The sequence below is a fragment of the Cherax quadricarinatus genome, chromosome 41 (assembly GCF_038502225.1).
Source record: "Cherax quadricarinatus isolate ZL_2023a chromosome 41, ASM3850222v1, whole genome shotgun sequence".
Taxonomy (NCBI): Eukaryota; Metazoa; Arthropoda; class Malacostraca; order Decapoda; family Parastacidae; genus Cherax; species Cherax quadricarinatus.
The window spans coordinates 33314955-33335517 of record NC_091332.1 but is presented as its reverse complement, the minus strand read 5'-3'; the positions used below and the strand labels follow the sequence as shown (position 1 = coordinate 33335517).

General features: G+C 45.6%; 1 protein-coding gene across 1 annotated transcript in view; it reads left to right on the top strand.

Annotated features, from left to right (window-relative positions):
* The window catches only part of LOC128695777 (lysosomal aspartic protease), a 43546-nt gene extending 23761 nt beyond the window's left edge, over positions 1-19785 (top strand). Inside the window, exons 6-9 of the mRNA XM_053786594.1 lie at positions 16567-16689; positions 16964-17063; positions 18076-18219; positions 19442-19785. Coding sequence (XP_053642569.1) covers positions 16567-16689; positions 16964-17063; positions 18076-18219; positions 19442-19603 — 529 coding nt within the window. The 3' untranslated portion in view covers positions 19604-19785. The remainder of the gene's footprint in view (positions 1-16566; positions 16690-16963; positions 17064-18075; positions 18220-19441) is intronic.
* Positions 19786-20563: the final 778 nt, after the last annotated feature.

Here is a 20563-nt window from a genome sequence, read left to right as displayed (position 1 = left end):
GACACAGGTACTCTCCCACCTTAACCTGTGAGTCGAGACACATGTACTCTCCCACCTTAACCTGTGAGTCGAGACACAGGTACTCTCCCACCTTAACCTGTGAGTCGAGACACAGGTACTCTCCCACCTTAACCTGTGAGTCGAGACACAGGTATTCTCCCACCTTAACCTGTGAGTCGAGACACAGGTTCTCTCCCACCTTAACATGTGAGTCGAGACACAGGTTCTCTCCCACCTTAACATGTGAGTCGAGACACAGGTACTCTCCCACCTTAACCTGTGAGTCGAGACACATGTACTGTCCCACTTTAACCTGTGAGTCGAGACACAGGTACTCTTCCACCTTAACCTGTGAGTCGAGATACAGGTATTCTCCCACCTTAACCTGTGAGTCGAGACACAGGTTCTCTCCCACCTTAACCTGTGAGTCGAGACACAGGTACTCTCCCACCTTAACCTGTGAGTCGAGACACAGGTACTCTCCCACCTTAACATGTGAGTCGAGACACAGGTACTCTCCCACCTTAACCTGTGAGTCGAGACACAGGTACTCTCCCACTTTAATCTGTGAGTCGAGAAACAGGTACTCTCCCACCTTAACATGTGAGTCGAGACACAGGTACTCTCCCACCTTAACCTGTGAGTCGAGACACAGGTACTCTCCCACCTTAACCTGTGAGTCGAGACACATGTACTCTCCCACCTTAACCTGTGAGTCGAGACACAGGTACTCTCCCACCTTAACATGTGAGTCGAGACACAGGTACTCTCCCACCTTAACCTGTGAGTCGAGACACAGGTATTCTCCCACCTTAACCTGTGAGTCGAGACACAGGTTCTCTCCCACCTTACCTTAAACCTGTGAGTCGAGACACAGGTACTCTCCCACCTTAACCTGTGAGTCGAGACACAGGTACTCTCCCACCTTAACCTGTGAGTCGAGACACAGGTACTCTCCCACCTTAACCTGTGAGTCGAGACACAGGTACTCTCCCACCTTAACCTGTGAGTCGAGACACAGGTACTCTCCCACCTTAACCTGTGAGTCGAGACACAGGTACTCTCCCACCTTAACCTGTGAGTCGAGACACAGGTACTCTCCCACCTTAACCTGTGAGTCGAGACACAGGTACTCTCCCACCTTAACCTGTGAGTCGAGACACAGGTACTCTCCCACCTTAACCTGTGAGTCGAGACACAGGTACTCTCCCACCTTAACCTGTGAGTCGAGACACAGGTACTCTCCCACCTTAACCTGTGAGTCGAGACACAGGTACTCTCCCACCTTAACCTGTGAGTCGAGACACAGGTACTCTCCCACCTTAACCTGTGAGTCGAGACACAGGTACTCTCCCACCTTAACCTGTGAGTCGAGACACAGGTACTCTCCCACCTTAACCTGTGAGTCGAGACACAGGTACTCTCCCACCTTAACCTGTGAGTCGAGACACAGGTACTCTCCCACCTTAACCTGTGAGTCGAGACACAGGTACTCTCCCACCTTAACCTGTGAGTCGAGACACAGGTACTCTCCCACCTTAACCTGTGAGTCGAGACACATGTACTCTCCCACCTTAACCTGTGAGTCGAGACACAGGTACTCTCCCACCTTAACCTGTGAGTCGAGACACAGGTACTCTCCCACCTTAACCTGTGAGTCGAGACACAGGTACTCTCCCACCTTAACCTGTGAGTCGAGACACAGGTACTCTCCCACCTTAACCTGTGAGTCGAGACACAGGTACTCTCCCACCTTAACCTGTGAGTCGAGACACAGGTACTCTCCCACCTTAACCTGTGAGTCGAGACACAGGTACTCTCCCACCTTAACCTGTGAGTCGAGACACAGGTACTCTCCCACCTTAACCTGTGAGTCGAGACACAGGTACTCTCCCACCTTAACCTGTGAGTCGAGACACAGGTACTCTCCCACCTTAACCTGTGAGTCGAGACACAGGTACTCTCCCACCTTAACCTGTGAGTCGAGACACAGGTACTCTCCCACCTTAACCTGTGAGTCGAGACACAGGTACTCTCCCACCTTAAACCTGTGAGTCGAGACACAGGTACTCTCCCACCTTAACCTGTGAGTCGAGACACAGGTACTCTCCCACCTTAACCTGTGAGTCGAGACACAGGTACTCTCCCACCTTAACCTGTGAGTCGAGACACAGGTACTCTCCCACCTTAACCTGTGAGTCGAGACACATGTACTCTCCCACCTTAACCTGTGAGTCGAGACACAGGTACTCTCCCACCTTAACCTGTGAGTCGAGACACAGGTACTCTCCCACCTTAACCTGTGAGTCGAGACACAGGTACTCTCCCACCTTAACATGTGAGTCGAGACACAGGTACTCTCCCACCTTAACCTGTGAGTCGAGACACAGGTGCTCTCCCACCTTAATCTGTGAGTCGAGACACAGGTACTCTCCCACCTTAAGGTAATCTCCCACCTTAACCTGTGAGTCGAGACACAGGTACTCTCCCACCTTAACCTGTGAGTCGAAACACAGGTACTCTCACACTTTAATCTGTGAGTCGAGACACAGGTTCTCTCCCACCTTAACCTGTGAGTCGAGACACAGGTACTCTCCCACCTTAATCTGTGAGTCGAGACACAGGTACTCTCCCACCTTAACCTGTGAGTCGAGACACAGGTATTCTCCCACCTTAACCTGTGAGTCGAGACACAGGTACTCTCCCACCTTAACATGTGAGTCGAGACACAGGTACTCTCCCACCTTAACCTGTGAGTCGAGACACAGGTACTCTCCCACCTTAACCTGTGAGTCGAGACACAGGTACTCTCCCACCTTAACCTGTGAGTCGAGACACAGGTACTCTCCCACCTTAACCTGTGAGTCGAGACACAGGTACTCTCCCACTTTAATCTGTGAGTCGAGAAACAGGTACTCTCCCACCTTAACCTGCAAGTCGATACACAGGTACTCTCCCACCTTAACCTGTGAGTCGAGACACATGTACTCTCCCACCTTAACCTGTGAGTCGAGACACAGGTACTCTCCCACCTTAACCTGTGAGTCGAGACACAGGTACTCTCCCACCTTAACCTGTGAGTCGAGACACATGTACTCTCCCACCTTAACCTGTGAGTCGAGACACAGGTACTCTCCCACCTTAACATGTGAGTCGAGACACAGGTACTCTCCCACCTTAACCTGTGAGTCGAGACACAGGTACACTCCCACTTTAATCTGTGAGTCAAGACACAGGTTCTCTCCCACCTTAACCTGTGAGTCGAGACACAGGTACTCTCCCACCTTAACCTGTGAGTCGAGACACATGTACTCTCCCACTTTAATCTGTGAGACGACAAACAGGTACTCTCCCACCTTAACCTGTAAGTCGATACACAGGTACTCTCCCACCTTAACCTGTGAGTCGAGACACAGGTACTCTCCCACCTTAACCTGTGAGTCGAGACACAGGTACTCTCCCACCTTAACCTGTGAGTCGAGACACAGGTACTCTCCCACCTTAACCTGTGAGTCGAGACACATGTACTCTCCCACCTTAACCTGTGAGTCGAGACACAGGTACTCTCCCACCTTAACCTGTGAGTCGAGACACAGGTACTCTCCCACCTTAACCTGTGAGTCGAGACACAGGTACTCTCCCACCTTAACATGTGAGTCGAGACACATGTACTCTCCCACCTTAACCTGTGAGTCGAGACACAGGTGCTCTCCCACCTTAATCTGTGAGTCGAGACACAGGTACTCTCCCACCTTAAGGTAATCTCCCACCTTAACCTGTGAGTCGAAACACAGGTACTCTCACACTTTAATCTGTGAGTCGAGACACAGGTTCTCTCCCACCTTAACCTGTGAGTCGAGACACAGGTACTCTCCCACCTTAATCTGTGAGTCGGGACACAGGTACTCTCCCACCTTAACCTGTGAGTCGAGACACAGGTATTCTCCCACCTTAACCTGTGAGTCGAGACACAGGTACTCTCCCACCTTAACATGTGAGTCGAGACACAGGTACTCTCCCACCTTAACCTGTGAGTCGAGACAAAGGTACTCTTCCACCTTAACCTGTGAGTCGAGACACAGGTACTCTCCCACCTTAACCTGTGAGTCGAGACACATGTACTCTCCCACCTTAACCTGTGAGTCGAAACACAGGTACTCTCCCACCTTAACCTGTGAGTCGAGACACAGGTACTCTCCCACCTTAACCTGTGAGTCGAGACACAGGTACTCTCCCACCTTAACCTGTGAGTCGAGACACAGGAACTCTCCCACCTTAACCTGTGAGTCGAGACACATGCACTCTCCCACCTTAACCTGTGAGTCGAGACACAGGTACTCTCCCACCTTAAACTGTGAGTCGAGACACAGGTACTCTCCCACCTTAAACTGTGAGTCGAGACACAGGTACTCTCCCACCTTAACCTGTGAGTCGAGACACAGGTACTCTCCCACCTTAACCTGTGAGTCGAGACACAGGTACTCTCCCACCTTAACCTGTGAGTCGAGACACAGGAACTCTCCCACCTTAACCTGTGAGTCGAGACACATGTACTCTCCCACCTTAACCTGTGAGTCGAGACACAGGTACTCTCCCACCTTAACCTGTGAGTCGAGACACAGGTACTCTCCCACCTTAACCTGTGAGTCGAGACACATGTACTCTCCCACCTTAACCTGTGAGTCGAGACACAGGTACTCTCCCACCTTAACATGTGAGTCGAGACACAGGTACTCTCCCACCTTAACCTGTGAGTCGAGACACAGGTACACTCCCACTTTAATCTGTGAGTCAAGACACAGGTTCTCTCCCACCTTAACCTGTGAGTCGAGACACAGGTACTCTCCCACCTTAACCTGTGAGTCGAGACACATGTACTCTCCCACTTTAATCTGTGAGTCGAGAAACAGGTACTCTCCCACCTTAACCTATAAGTCGATGCACAGGTACTCTCCCACCTTAACCTGTGAGTCGCGACACAGGTACTCTCCCACCTTAACCTGTGAGTCGAGACACAGGTACTCTCCCACCTTAACCTGTGAGTCGAGACACAGGTACTCTCCCACCTTAACCTGTGAGTCGAGACACATGTACTCTCCCACCTTAACCTGTGAGTCGAGACACAGGTACTCTCCCACCTTAACTTGTGAGTCGAGACACAGGTACTCTCCCACCTTAACCTGTGAGTCGAGACACAGGTACTCTCCCACCTTAACATGTGAGTCGAGACACAGGTACTCTCCCACCTTAACCTGTGAGTCGAGACACAGGTGCTCTCCCACCTTAATCTGTGAGTCGAGACACAGGTACTCTCCCACCTTAACGTAATCTCCCACCTTAACCTGTGAGTCGAGACACAGGTACTCTCCCACCTTAACCTGTGAGTCGAAACACAGGTACTCTCACACTTTAATCTGTGAGTCGAGACACAGGTTCTCTCCCACCTTAACCTGTGAGTCGAGACACAGGTACTCTCCCACCTTAATCTGTGAGTCGAGACACAGGTACTCTCCCACCTGTGAGTCGAGACACAGGTATTCTCCCACCTTAACCTGTGAGTCGAGACACAGGTACTCTCCCACCTTAACATGTGAGTCGAGACACAGGTACTCTCCCACCTTAACCTGTGAGTCGAGACACAGGTACTCTCCCACCTTAACCTGTGAGTCGAGACACAGGTACTCTCCCACCTTAACCTGTGAGTCGAGACACAGGTGCTCTCCCACCTTAACCTGTGAGTCGAGACACAGGTACTCTCCCACCTTAACCTGTGAGTCGAGACACAGGAACTCTCCCACCTTAACCTGTGAGTCGAGACACATGTACTCTCCCACCTTAACCTGTGAGTCGAGACACAGGTACTCTCCCACCTTAACCTGTGAGTCGAGACACAGGTACTCTCCCACCTTAACCTGTGAGTCGAGACACAGGTACTCTCCCACCTTAACCTGTGAGTCGAGACACAGGAACTCTCCCACCTTAACCTGTGAGTCGAGACATATGCACTCTCCCACCTTAACCTGTGAGTCGAGACACAGGTACTCTCCCACCTTAAACTGTGAGTCGAGACACAGGTACTCTCCCACCTTAAACTGTGAGTCGAGACACAGGTACTCTCCCACCTTAACCTGTGAGTCGAGACACAGGTACTCTCCCACCTTAAACTGTGAGTCGAGACACAGGTACTCTCCCACCTTAACCTGTGAGTCGAGACACAGGAACTCTCCCACCTTAACCTGTGAGTCGAGACACATGTACTCTCCCACCTTAACCTGTGAGTCGAGACACAGGTACTCTCCCACCTTAACCTGTGAGTCGAGACACAGGTACTCTCCCACCTTAACCTGTGAGTCGAGACACATGTGCTCTCCCACCTTAACCTGTTAGTCGAGACACAGGAACTCTCCCACCTTAACCTGTGAGTCGAGACACATGTACTCTCCCAGTTTTGATGTTACTTCCTTGTTTACGAAAGTTCCTGTTGATGATTTATGAAGTTTCTTATCTAAAGAACTCGTTATTTATAATTTACCATTGTCAGTTCCTACTTAATCATTAAACTTATTAAACTTTGCATTGTTAATGTAAAATTTTTATTTAATGATAAGTTTTACACTCAGAAGTTTGGTATGGCAATGGGAAATCCTCTTTCACCTGTTGTTAGTAACCTTTTCGTGGAATTTTTTGAAACAAGGTTGCTTAACACAATCCTCCCTAATAGAGCTAAATGATTCAGATGTGTTGAGGATATTTTGTGTCTTATGCCCAAAAATGTAGATATTTTTTTTATATTTTTATTAAAAGCCTTACAAAAATACAAAGGATGCATTATAATAGTACAGGAATAGAAAAACAGTCTTTTGCGCTACTAGTACCAGGTTATTCCTGGAGGTAACAAGTATTATAACAACATCCAGTTATAGCAAACACTAAACGCTAAGACAAACCTCACTAAAGTATAACAGTCATTAATAGTTGCCGCCACGCCATTGTAACCAAAAAAAACACACCAAAATGAAACATTAAATGGTGTAACAATATAAAATGAGTACCTTTCATAACCTATTACAACAAAAACAACATACAAATGTACAACATCACAAGGTTTCTAAAGTTGAAATTGTCACACATGACTAAAACCATAACCGCCTTTAACACACACAATATATGTACTACACATATCATGTCAGTAAAGTAAAAAGACCCTAACCAAAGCTACCTTAACAACTATAAAACAAGATAAAACCCGAACATACCCGCTATGACAGGGTACAGAGTTTTGGTTAAGTTATGTTACATTATATCCTAACCAATAGGAATTCGGAAGGAACGTATGATTCCTTATGCACAATAACCATAGAGAAACAGTATTTTAATATTATTAATATGTTAAACCATCAAGTTCAATAATTCAGGTACAGAAAACAGAACAACACACATGTAACATACAATAATAAAATAACCCAAAACAAGGTTTTATAACAAAAACCTCGGCACATCAAAAGGGTTTATAACCAAACCCTACACATAAATTAAACCTTCCACTTATGTATGTAAACCGAAAATCTTGTCCACAAGACTTTTTTGGTATAACCCCGTAATAAACATGGTATAGACCTATAGATACACTTAAAAATTACCACATAGAACCTCCAGCAGACAATAAAAGTTAAACATAATACAAGACAATTAGTAAGGATAAGGACAGCTGTATTTTGCCGCTCCCAAAAGAACAGACATGTACCTCAGAATTTTTTTTGTTGAAACCAACTTGCCAATCTGATTACTTAAAACCGAGATCCTAAGGGCTCGGTATCCTGGCTATCAAGGAAATTTTTTTAACACAGTGAACCTAACCATCAGGTTTAAAATTTTAACCTTGTAAGCTACACTTATATCTCACTATGACAAACATTCTCATGAAACATAGCGTACCATCCATACCAAGCTGTTACTACCTTCCTCTTACACACCACAAACTCCAGAGGAAAACAAAAAGCCCCCCACTCCCCCTTTACATCCCCCCATAAGGAGACCACCCCTTTGTCCTTCCTCAGGCACCCCGACAAAGAGAGCCCACAGTGAGGTTCCTATAACCTTCCGGGAAACTTTTTTCCCAGGACGCCCCATAAACCAGTATATTCCTACACTTCATCCTATAGAATCTAGCCGCCAACGCTTTTATCCTCATTTCACCCCTTAATCTCCTCATTCCCCATGAGATATCCAAATAATCTACTATGATATACATTATAGCCCTACCCACATCCCTAGGCACTCCCTTTACATCTCGTAGTAAAGCCCTTAAAAGCGGCAAACGACCCCCCCCCCCCAACAGTCTGATAACCCCACTCATCCATGATCTCACCCCCTCCAAGGAGGTACAAAAGAAGACCACATGAAACGCCGTTTCAACATCACCACAAAACTGACAAAAAGCCTCTTCCACAAACCCCATACAACGTAACACCTCCTTGAAAGCCAGAATCCCCATGATGAAACGATACACTAATTCTCTTACTCTAGCCGGTATCCTAAGCTTACTAAAATCTTTCCAAATAATCCCCCAATCATACGTTGGATATACGGCTACCCCTTGCATAATTCCCCGACCTCTCACTACCCTCACCAACCTTTTCACTTTGATGTTATCCACCTGTTGCACTGTCAATAAAAATCTCAACATATCTTCACAAAACCTCAATTCCTTCCCACTCCACCATTTACGTGCCTCCTCCATAACTCTTCCTACTTTAGCGCCCCTCACACCCCCTTCCCTAATATACCTCCGCTTGATATATATAACCATTACTCTCAGTCCTAAAGGCAACAAACCTAAACCCCCTCTCCGAGCATCCCTCGTAACTACCTCCTTGCTTAACCATGCCCTCCCAAATCCCCACCCTCCTCTGCATTTCCACAATGTCCTGAACCTCTAAGGGAAAAACCTCTGCCACCCCCCATACCTTGCTATAGACAAGTGAATTTACCACCACTACCCTCTGATGTAAAGCTAGGTCCCTCGCACTTAAACCTCCTAGTCTACCTAAAACCTTACCCGTGACAGACTCCGAATTTACCCTTCTGCATGCCTGCGCCTCCGCCATATACCATATCCCACATACCCTGATTCTGTCAACCACTGTCCATCTTAACCCCATCCCCAAGCCCCCCCCTATCCAATTACCCACCTCTAGTAACCTTGATTTCACCGTATTAACCCGCATCCCCGTATTCATACCAAACATCAGTGCCGTTCAACCGATTTATTTTATTTTTGGTGTACTTTTAGAGGTGCATATGTAGAAGCATGTGACAAACTTTCAGTAGGATTGGCCAACAAACAACAGAGAAAAAATATAAACATAATTTTGATATATGGCAGCATGAAATGACAAATTGGCACTACGAGTGGCACTTCCGACATTCCCAACTGTTAGAATACAACTAGCACGACGTTTTTACATTGCCATTTCATCTAATATATCTTATTATCATGGTAAAAAAAAATACATTTGACAGAATTTTTGGCATTCGCCAAAATATCTGCCTTTTACCCCCCACAAAATCAAAAATATTTGAGATATTCCAAAAAATCTGACGTTAAAAATTCAAACACACTTTGTTTTATATTGTCTGTGAAAATCATTTCAATACAATCATTAATAATGGAGTTGTAAAGCTAAATAAGTGAATAAGTTACTTCCGAGATATAGGCCTAGAACGTCGGCCGACCCGCCGTCTCAAAAAATTTTTTTTTTTTTTTTTGCGAGGAAATCGCGTTTGTTTCGGTGTATTTCTTAGTAAACTGATGTTCTAGTGCAGTTATCCTCTTCAAAACACCATTTTCTATCACTCACAGACCAAACAATACAACAAGGAGACGAGGAGTAACTCATTTATATCGAAATATTGCTGGTGGACTCTCGCTATATTATGGCCTATTTTATTAATCGCACGGTAATCATTAAAAACTCGGCATTCCTTCTTTTTGGGCACTAAAACCGTGACACCCATTCTTTGCGATTTTCCCATCCTCCCACTACTTAACATACAATTCAAAAGCCCCTCCAGACAATGCCGTACACTCCCCCAATGACACCTATAAAAATCATTTGGTATGCCGTCTATGCCTGGGGTTTTACCTTGGCACAGCCCAAAAACTGTCTCCTCCACCTCCGCTACACTAATACTACTCTCGAGTCTGTCACTGTCCTGCTCACTTAATACCCTATTAAACCCTTCATCTCCATAACGTCCCTCACCCACTCCCCCGCCAACCCTCCTCCATTTCTCCCTAAACCAAAAATCGGCGTACAAACTAATATTTTCCGTGGTGGATAGGCCTTGACCCTCCTCAAAATCGCCCCCCCCCTGTACCTGCCTCAATATACGCCAAGGTGGTTTTCGCCTGCCGTTCCTTAAACCTCCTTAGTACAAAACCCAATGGCCTATCCCACCTTAAAACATCCTCCAACCCTGCCCTTACTCTAATTGCCTCAAACTTTTCATTGTGAATTTCCGCCAACCTATTTCACAAACGTTCCATGTCCTCACTCTGCCCCACCCGTTCTTCTGCATAACAGTCATTTAACTGACCTTCACGATAATTTTGTAGGCCATAGTTCCACCTCGCCATCTCCTTACCCCATACTTTAAAAAAATCCGCTATTCCAACTTTAGCCCTCATTTCCCACCAATCCAGCAGATCCATCTCCATATTCCTAGTCTCCCAAAAGGATTTCCACCAATCTTCAAATCCTGTAGCGTCACCCTCGTCCCTAAGTAGCCTCACATTCAATTTCCAGTATCCCGCATAAACTCACACTATACCATCTACCCTCAAATCTGCTATAACAGCACGATGATCAGAAAAACCCACATCTATAGTCCTCACTCTCTCCACACTTATTCCCTGCCTAACATAAATCCTATTTAACCGTGCCTCATATCCCCTATGAATAAAAGTGTGCTCCACTCCATATCCCCTACTCCCCACCACATCTACCACTCCTACATCTTGCAAACATCTCTCAGAACCCCCAAAATACAACCTGCCCCCCTCGGAACCACATCACCATTCCTAATTACGCAATTCCAATCCCCACCAATCACCGTAATAGCAGGTAAACCTCTCAAGTGATATACCAAAACATCGCGTACAAAATCCAATTTCACTCTAACGTTACTAGTTGTTGGCATGTACACACCTACAAAACAAACCCTCCCGGCCCCCCAAAACCCATCCACCCTGGCAACCCTCCCACCCCTTCCCCTCCTCCCAACCCAGGATATGCAAAGGACTGGTCTCCTTTACCGCCACAGCCACACCTACTTTCAACCTCAAAGCATCACTGTTAAACAACCTATAACCTTTCAACAACAACTCACATCCTAACCTATGGTTATGTTCCTGCAAGAAACAGACATCAATACTAAATCTCCTCAAAACCCACTCTAACCATACCCTCTTGACCTCGGTTTTAAGACCGTTTACATTGAAAGTTGCACACCTGAATTTTATTAGAAAGGCGGCTTACCCCTATGCCGCTGAGGCTTACTTGGTCCTTCTTTCATAGGTCTCGGTCCATCTCTATCAATCCCTCGTTCCTGCCCTCCAACCCCTCCCTGTCCCTTCCCGCCGATCTTCCCATTCCCCTCCCCCTCCTCCCGGTCTCGCCGTTTCCACCACAGCTGCCCAAATCTTCTTCCCAGGCCGCTGCGCTGGTGTGAGGACCTCGTCCATGTCTGATGCCCCCGCTGATCTCTTGCGGGAGCTACCCTCTACACACATATCTTCTACAACCACATCTTGATGGACCTCCACCACCACATTCCTCTCCATTCGAACCTCACTCAAGTCTTCCTTGCCCCATTTCTGTTCGTCCATCACCTTGATATCACCTAACCTCATGTCACCTTCCACACCATGCTCCGACTCTTCCAAAAAATCTTTCAGCACAGCCTCCAACATCCCTTCTTGAGCTGAATCTGTAGTACCTAACGGTCTGTCTGACAGTGATATTCCCTCCCCCCCTCCCCCCTCCCCCCCGTTTCCACTGGTAGTGTAACACACGTCTCCAAACCCACCTCTGCTCTTTCGACCTCCTCACTCCATAGGCCCTTACCCCGGCTTTCCACTCCACCCGTCACAACGCCCAAGGCTTCTAACTGCGTGTCTTCAGAAGCTTTCTCTTGACCCCCAGGGCCCTGTCTCCTGGGGCATTGTGCCGCCATGTGCTCATAAGAGTCATAAACGGCATGTCTTCCTCTGCCCCGCATAATGTACAAAAACCTGAATTCTATGGCTATGCAATGTGGCATATGATGGTATCGGCCTCCTCAGGGTCATTTTCAGTGTGAAGGATCTCTCCAGCAGCCCCTCGTAGGGGCCGTCCCTCCACATTCCCATGCTCGCCGAGTGTACAGTCCCATAACCACTGAACACATCTTGTAGGCTGTATGCTGTTGCTTCAAAAGGTACATTCCGTACCTTCACCCAAGTAAAATACTTAGACACATCATGCAAGCATACTTCCACTGCTGAATTGATACTCATCCTCCTTTCTTGAAATTCATTGACTATGGTAGAGTAGAAGTCGGTCCTCATGAACTTCACGAAGACCCTTGACATACCATTCAGTGCCACACCATACAACTCTTCATTGGGGATGCCATAAACGTCCCTGATAATGCTTGGCAGGAGAACGTTCATCGTGGTGCTGCTTAAAGATCTTCTAACCAGCTCAATGCAGACAGTATTTATGCGCCGGTTCATTCGGTCCGCCATCTTGGTGCTAATGCTATGTTTTCCTCACCAGGTGGCGTGCAAGAGAAACTGTAGAAGCGTCCTCTCTCCCCGCAGGTCGAGAGACGAAAAAAAAACTTTGCATTGTTAATGCAAAACTTGTATTTAATGATAAGTTTTACACTCAGAAGTTTGATATGGCAATGGGAAATCCTCTTTCACCTGTTCTTAGCAACCTATACATGGAATTTTTTGAAACAAGGTTGCTTAACACAATCCTCCCTAATAGAGCTAAATGATTCAGATGTGTTGAGGATATTTTGTGTCTTATGCCCAAAAATGTAGATATACACCATTTCCTTGGCAATTAAATAGCCTAGCCCATTCTATAAACTTTACTGTTGAGTTTGAAGAAAATAACTCATTGCCTTTCCTAGATGTTTTAATTATTAAGGGTAATAATGAATTCAAATTTAAAATTTACAGAAACCTACAAATAACTGTTCCTATGTACACTATTATTCTTCACATCAAGATACAGTTAAACTGTCTGTTTTCTCATCAATGTTTTTGAGAGCTTTACGTATTTGTAGTCCGGAGTCCATAGATGAGGAAATATCCAAAATTTATGAAATAGCTAAAGATTTGAAATACCCAAGAAACGTAATTGGAAAATCTTTTAAAATTGCTAGAAATACTTTTTACAATCCAAAAAGGAACAACCAGCCTTATTCAACTAAAAATATGTTGGTTCTCCCTCACCATGAAAACTTGGTTGATATGCCTTCTCTTCTTAAGACTTTTAATTTCAAAGTTGTATTTAAAAATCTTGATACAGTAAAAAATCTTTTGATAAAGAATTCCCCCAAAAATGCTGACAGATGTGTCTATAAGATTCCTTGTAAAATTTGCAATAAAGTTTATTACGGTCAAACTGGTAAAAATCTCGAACTAAGATTAAAACAACATAAATATAGCATTAGAACTAGACAAGATTCCAATGCTCTATTTATTCATGTGAGAGATTTTAACCATCCAATTGATTTTCAAAAAGTTGAGAAAGTAGTATCAAGCAAGTCCATGGTCGACAGGAATATAATTAAATCTTGTTTCATAAAAAGCAGTTTTGACAATAATATGAACATTTCCTTTGGTTTATATAAATTAGATACATTTATAATTAATAGAATTTGGGAAGAATTTAATAATACATTGGAGAAATAATAAATTTTAAAATTCTTAATTCTTGGGTAGAATTGTTTGTTGGTGGGTTGTGTGAAGGACCTGTCTAGTTGGGCCAGCGGGCCTGCTGCAGTGTTCTCTTTCTTATGAGTCGCGCGTCAGGTGTTGCTTTGTTGTTGGATGTGATAGTTAGGTGTGGTCTAGACCCTTTATATGCCTTCCTTTGATGCATTACTTTCATTGTTCCTTGATAATGTGAGTAGTCACGAAACGCTTGGAATTTCTCTTTTCTTTCACAGTGGTTATTTTGCATATATATATATATATATATATATATATATATATATATATATATATATATATATATATATATATATATATATATATATATATATATATATGCAAAGGATGGAGGAATTCGGCCAATTGCAGTAGGCAACGCGTTACGCCGCCTCGTATCCAAAGCTGCTGTCCAAAGTATTCGTGCACAGGCAGCCATGATGCTTCAACCAAACCAGGTTGACTTTGGGGTCTCTCAAGGAAGTGATGCAGCGGTTCATTCAACAAGGGCGTATATCAACAACCTGCCTGAAGACAAAGCAGTCGTAAAATTAGATTTCAAGTATGCATTCAATCTCCTGAAAAGAGACGTGGTATTAGCAGCAGTACAAGAACATTTTCCTGGTCTCTTCCCTTTTGTTGCAGCTGGGTATAACAAGGAATCAATGTTTCTCTTTGGAGAGCATGAAATCACATCATCAGGGGGTGTCCAAGGAGATCCTCTTGCACCATTTCTCCTCTGTATAGCAGTTAGGGAAATCACAGTCAGACTGACCAGCGAGCTAAACTTCTGGTTCCTAGATGATGGCACACTAGCAGGTACAAAGGAGTCCCTCCTACATGATCTTACACGGGTAATGACACGGGGACAGAAAATGGGTCTCATCCTGAATCCATCCAAATATGAAATCATCTCAGTCAATCAACAAGTGATGAATGCAGTGAGATCAAAACTACCAGGGGCAGCAGTCATTGCCCCCACAAATAGTGCCTTGCTAGGAGCACCTCTGGGAAGCAAAGCCATTGACACAATTCTCAGGATGACATTGGAAGAGTTGAGGTAAATGGAACAACGAATAGGCAATCTGGACACCCACGATGCCTTGTACCTTCTCACAAAGTGCTTGAGTCTGCCCAGGTTGACATATTTCCTAAGATGTGCACCTTCATATGATAACCCTATACTGCACGAATATGACAGTATCCTGAGGCAGATTTTTACGAAAGTGCTTAATCTTACTCTAGAAGACGGGCAGTGGAACCAAGCTACACTTCCAGTCAGACTTGGAGACATTGGTGTCCGCAAGTCATCACAGACTGCGCTACCTGCTTTTCTGTCCTCATGTATTGCATCCAGAGGACTTGTAGCAACGATTCTCCCTGAACATCTTAGGGACAAGATTGGAGTCCAGGACCAAAAGTTCATTGACGGAGCCATGATCTGGGACAATCTATCGGGCTCTGAAACCAAACCTGCTCCCCCCAACAACTACAAACAATCGCACTGGGATGGTCCAATAGTGGAAAATATAGCCTCAACAATGCTTCAGAGTGTGTCAGGGAAGGATAGAGCCCGCATCGGTGTTGCCCTTCGACTTGCCGCCCCTATTCTCGCCGAACACAGGTGTATTTGTGGCAGTGAAGCAGCAGACCGATTCGGGTACCATGGTCTTGTGTGCCGTAAATCCGAGGGAAAGATTGCAAGACATGAAGAGGTTAATAACATTATCAAGAGGAGCCTCACAACAGCTGGATGCCCAGCAGTAAGGGAGCCACCCCATCTATGCAGATCTGATGGCAGCCAGAAGCGTCCAGATGGTTTCACCCTTCAAGCCTGGACAGATGAGAAGCAGGTGGTGTGGGACTATACATGTGCATCTACCTTGGCTGATACTTATCTCCAATACACCAGGGAGGAAGGAGGGGCAGCTGCCAGCTTTAGGGAGTCCCAAAAGTCTAGAAAATATGGAGAACTTGCCCATCATTATATGTTTGTTCCCACAGGCTCAGAGACCCTTGGCTCATGGGGAAAGAATGCATCTAAATAGACTCATCAGGGTAACTAGGGATCCCAGGGCAGCTAGTTTTCTGTTCCAGCGGCTCAGTGCGGCTGTTCAAAGGGGTAATGCCTGCTGTATTTTGGGCACACGCCCCAGCTCTGAGGAGCTGGATGAGATTTTCGCCTTATAATCGGTGATACACGCGTAACAACATGTACCGTATATGCCACCTTTATATCAACAATGTATCTCTTAAATCTTTTGTACCATATTATGTAATATATATATATATATATATATATATATATATATATATATATATATATATATATATATATATATATATATATATATATATATATATATATATATATATATATATATATATTGTGATACAATCACCGCGGAACTCTCTCTCCAGATATACTCCAGGTAATTTGAATGGATAGAAAAAATATCTGGTAAGCCTGTGTCAGTTATTAATTAAGTAGCTCTGATGAGAAATATGTGCCACATTTTGTCGACAAAGCAGTCAGTCACATCATTGTTCGCTGTCTAACTAATGTGTCTCGTCAGTGACATGAGCTCCACGCTGGGAGGAGAGCTGGTGCTGGGAGGGTCTGACCCCAACCACTACGAAGGAGAGTTCCAGTACGTGCCAGTCTCCAGAGTGGGCTATTGGCAGATCACCATTGATGAGTAAGTGTCGGTGTTAGAGTAGTGGTTAGACCGCCATTCTCATCACCTCCCCCACTACTACCAGAATCATTATCATCACTCGCTATCAACACATCATCACCATCACTAACTAACCATGCAACGTTATTCTGCTGGTCTTGGTAAATCTTAAGCTATATAGTGTTAACATGCATCTTATGATTCAATAAATAATTAAAACTCTTCAGATTTGCTTTACTAAATCATGATGACTTATCGTTGAGCTGTGGTTCACCTTATTTGATCTTACTGTCAGAATCAAGTTGGGAGGTGAAGCCAAGAGCTTCTGCAACCCTTGTGAAGGTATTGTCGACACTGGTACCTCCCTTATTGTTGGACCCAGTGACCAGGTCCACGTGAGTTGACTTCTTGACCTTTGTTAAACTTTGATATACGTAGTGACAAAAATAAATTTACCTTTACAACGCCATGTGGAATAGATCATAATTATCAATAAGGAAGTGAAGGTTACTGAACCTTCAGGATGGCATTAACTGAAGACAAATGTACCACACCATAATTCATTACTATACTTTATCAGCTTCATAAATCTTCTCAGTAACATAGTTTATTAATGTTGATATATACTGCAAGTCTTTATTGAGTTTCCCTGCCTCGAGAAACATATTCTTTAACGCCTGTTGTCAGTACATTTGCGAGGGTCCATATAAGCGTGAAGTATTAGTGTGGATGGGGTCCATATAAGCGTGAAGTATTATTGTGGATGGGGTCCATATAAGCGTGAAGTATTATTGTGGATGGGGTCCATATAAGCGTGAAGTATTAGTGTGGATGGGGCCCATATAAGCGTGAAGTATTAGTGTGGATGGGGTCCATATAAGCGTGAAGTATTATTGTGGATGGGGCGGCAACCCAGCCTCTAGCTGGACAAAGCATCTAACTATCATGACCCCTAGCCACTCTCTAGTTCAAACTCACCACCAACCTTCCCCTCCCCCCTCACTTTTTCACCACTGCTACCCTCCTGCACTTGGCCTTTACTACCCCCAGGGGCGGATCTGCTATGAAACTAATAGAGCTTATAAGCTTCAGGGTCTCTAATCCCGGAGGGGCCCCAGAAGCCACTTTAGTCCACATTTCTTAAAATTTTTGGGTCTACTGTATGAGAAGTTTTTTTTTTAAATAATAATATTAATAATATAGTGTAATTCAACACAAAATAATAGTTATGGGGCCTGCTGGTTGCGATAAGACCCCATTATCAGTTCAAGCTTCAGGGCCCCAAAAATGTAGGTCCTACTACACCTCTGTACCACCCTCCCTCAGATGTCCTTCACGCCACCTCATCAGTACCATCCTTCACCTCCATAGTACGTTCCCTTCTCACTCCTACGATTCCTCCTACAGGAGATTGTGACCGAGCTAGGTGGTTACGCCTTCCTTGCTGGTGAGTACCTTATCAACTGCAATAAGGTTGACGAGATGCCAGTCTTCACCTTCACACTCAATGGCATCGACTTCGAACTGACCGGATCCGAGCTGGTCATCGAGGTGAGTCACAGGATCGGGCGGAAGGGAGATAACCGAAGGGTTATCATTAGATCAAGGGGCAAGAAATGCATTAAGTCATAATGGGTGAGATGAAGACACAAGAATTAAAGAAGCTGCGAAAGTTACTGAAGACAAAGAGACTCGGAAGTTTAAATCAGTATGGATGGTGACAGAAAACAGATAACGAGGGGTATCAGTATCTTCCGTGGTTAAGAAATACTCTTTTTACCTTTCGTTATTTATAAACGACGAATTATATAATAAATATCAAGACCAAGAAAGTGGCCAGACGTAAACCACAATGAGTGATAACAACTCTCAGTACAGAGAAGCCAGTCCATCTCGCTTTAAACTCACATCTCTCTCCAGTAACTCATTACACTTGTGACCAGGTGTAGACGTGTAAATGGTTCATTACCTTTGTAACTTGTTCATGACTGTGACAAGATGTAGACGTGTAAATGGTTCATAACCTTTGTAACTTGTTCAGCTGTGATCCAGTCCTTGGGCCCATTATGTACCTCTGTAATCTTTTGACCACCACCCGCAAGATGGGTATGGGGTGACTACCACCCACAGGATGGGTATGGGGTGACTACCACACACAAGATGGGTATGGGGTAACTACAACCCACAACATGGGTATGGGGTGACTACCACCCACAGGATGGGTATGGGGTGACTACCACACACAAGATGGGTATGGGGTAACTACAACCCACAAGATGGGTATGGGGTGACTACCACCCACAGGATGGGTATGGGGTGACTACCACACACAAGATGGGTATGGGGTAACTACAACCCACAAGATGGGTATGGGGTGACTACCACCCACAGGATGGGTATGGGGTGACTACCACACACAAGATGGGTATGGGGTAACTACAACCCACAAGATGGGTATGGGGTGACTACCACCCACAGGATGGGTATGGGGTGACTACCACACACAAGATGGGTATGGGGTAACTACAACCCACAAGATGGGTATGGGGTGACTACCACCCACAGGATGGGTATGGGGTGACTACCACACACAAGATGGGTATGGGGTAACTAAAACCCACAAGATGGGTATGGGGTGACTACCACCCACAAGATGGGTATGGGGTAATTACCACCCACAAGATGGGTATGGGGTGACTACCACCCACAGGATGGGTATGGGGTACATAATATAAATATTAAACTAAACTCTCTCCTTCTTGTCGACGCACAGAGCGTGGATGAGGCGACAGGCGTCAAAACTTGCATAGTAGGCATCATGGGCGTCGACTTGGGAAGCATAGAAGCCTGGATCCTGGGAGACACATTCATCTCCCGCTACTACACCGAATTTAACGTCGAAGAAAAGCGCATTGGCTTTGCAAAGTCAATTTAAGCTGGCAGCAGCAGCAGCAGCAGTAGCAGCAGCAGCAGCAGCAGCACCAGCAGCAGCAGCAGCACCAGCAGCACCACCAGCAGCACCAGCAGCAACAGCAGCACCAGCAGCAGCAGCAGCACCAGCAGCAGCAGCAGCTCCACGTCTCCCCACAAAATGTAGAATAAACAATGCGAAACTGACAGAGGCAGCTTTCTTGTTAATATATTCCAGTTTTTTTATCATGTCTTCCAATGGCAGGTTGATGGTGAGAGACAGTGATGAGTGGGATGGCAGGATGATGGTGAGGGACAGTGATGAGTGGGATGGCAGGTTGATGGTGAGGGACAGTGATGAGTGGGATGGCAGGTTGATGGTGACAGACAGTGATGAGTGGGATGGCAGGTTGATGGTAAAAGACAGTGATGAGTGGGATGGCAGGTTAATGGTGAGAGACAGTGATAAGTGGGATGGCAGGTTGATGGTGAGGGACAGTGATAAGTGGGATGGCAGGTTGATGGTGAGAGACAGTGATGAGTGGGATGGCAGGTTGATGGTGAGGGACAGTGATGAGTGGAATGGCAGGTTGATGGTGAGAGACAGTGATGAGTGGGATGGCAGGTTGATGGTGAGAGACAGTGATGAGTGGGAAGGCAGGTTGACAGTGAGAGACAGTGATGAGTGGGATGGCAGGTTGATGGTGAGAGACAGTGATGAGTGGGATGCCAGGTTGATGGTGAGGGACAGTGATGAGTGGGATGGCAGGTTGATGGTGAGGGACAGTGATGAGTGGGATGGCAGGATAATGGTGAGGGACAGTGATGAGTGGGATGGCTGGTTGATGGTGAGAGACAGTGATGAGTGGGATGGCAGGTTGATGGTGAGAGACAGTGATAAGTGGGATGGCAGGTTGATGGTGAAGGACAGTGATGAGTGGGATGGCAGGTTGATGGTGAAGGACAGTGATGAGTGGGATGGCAG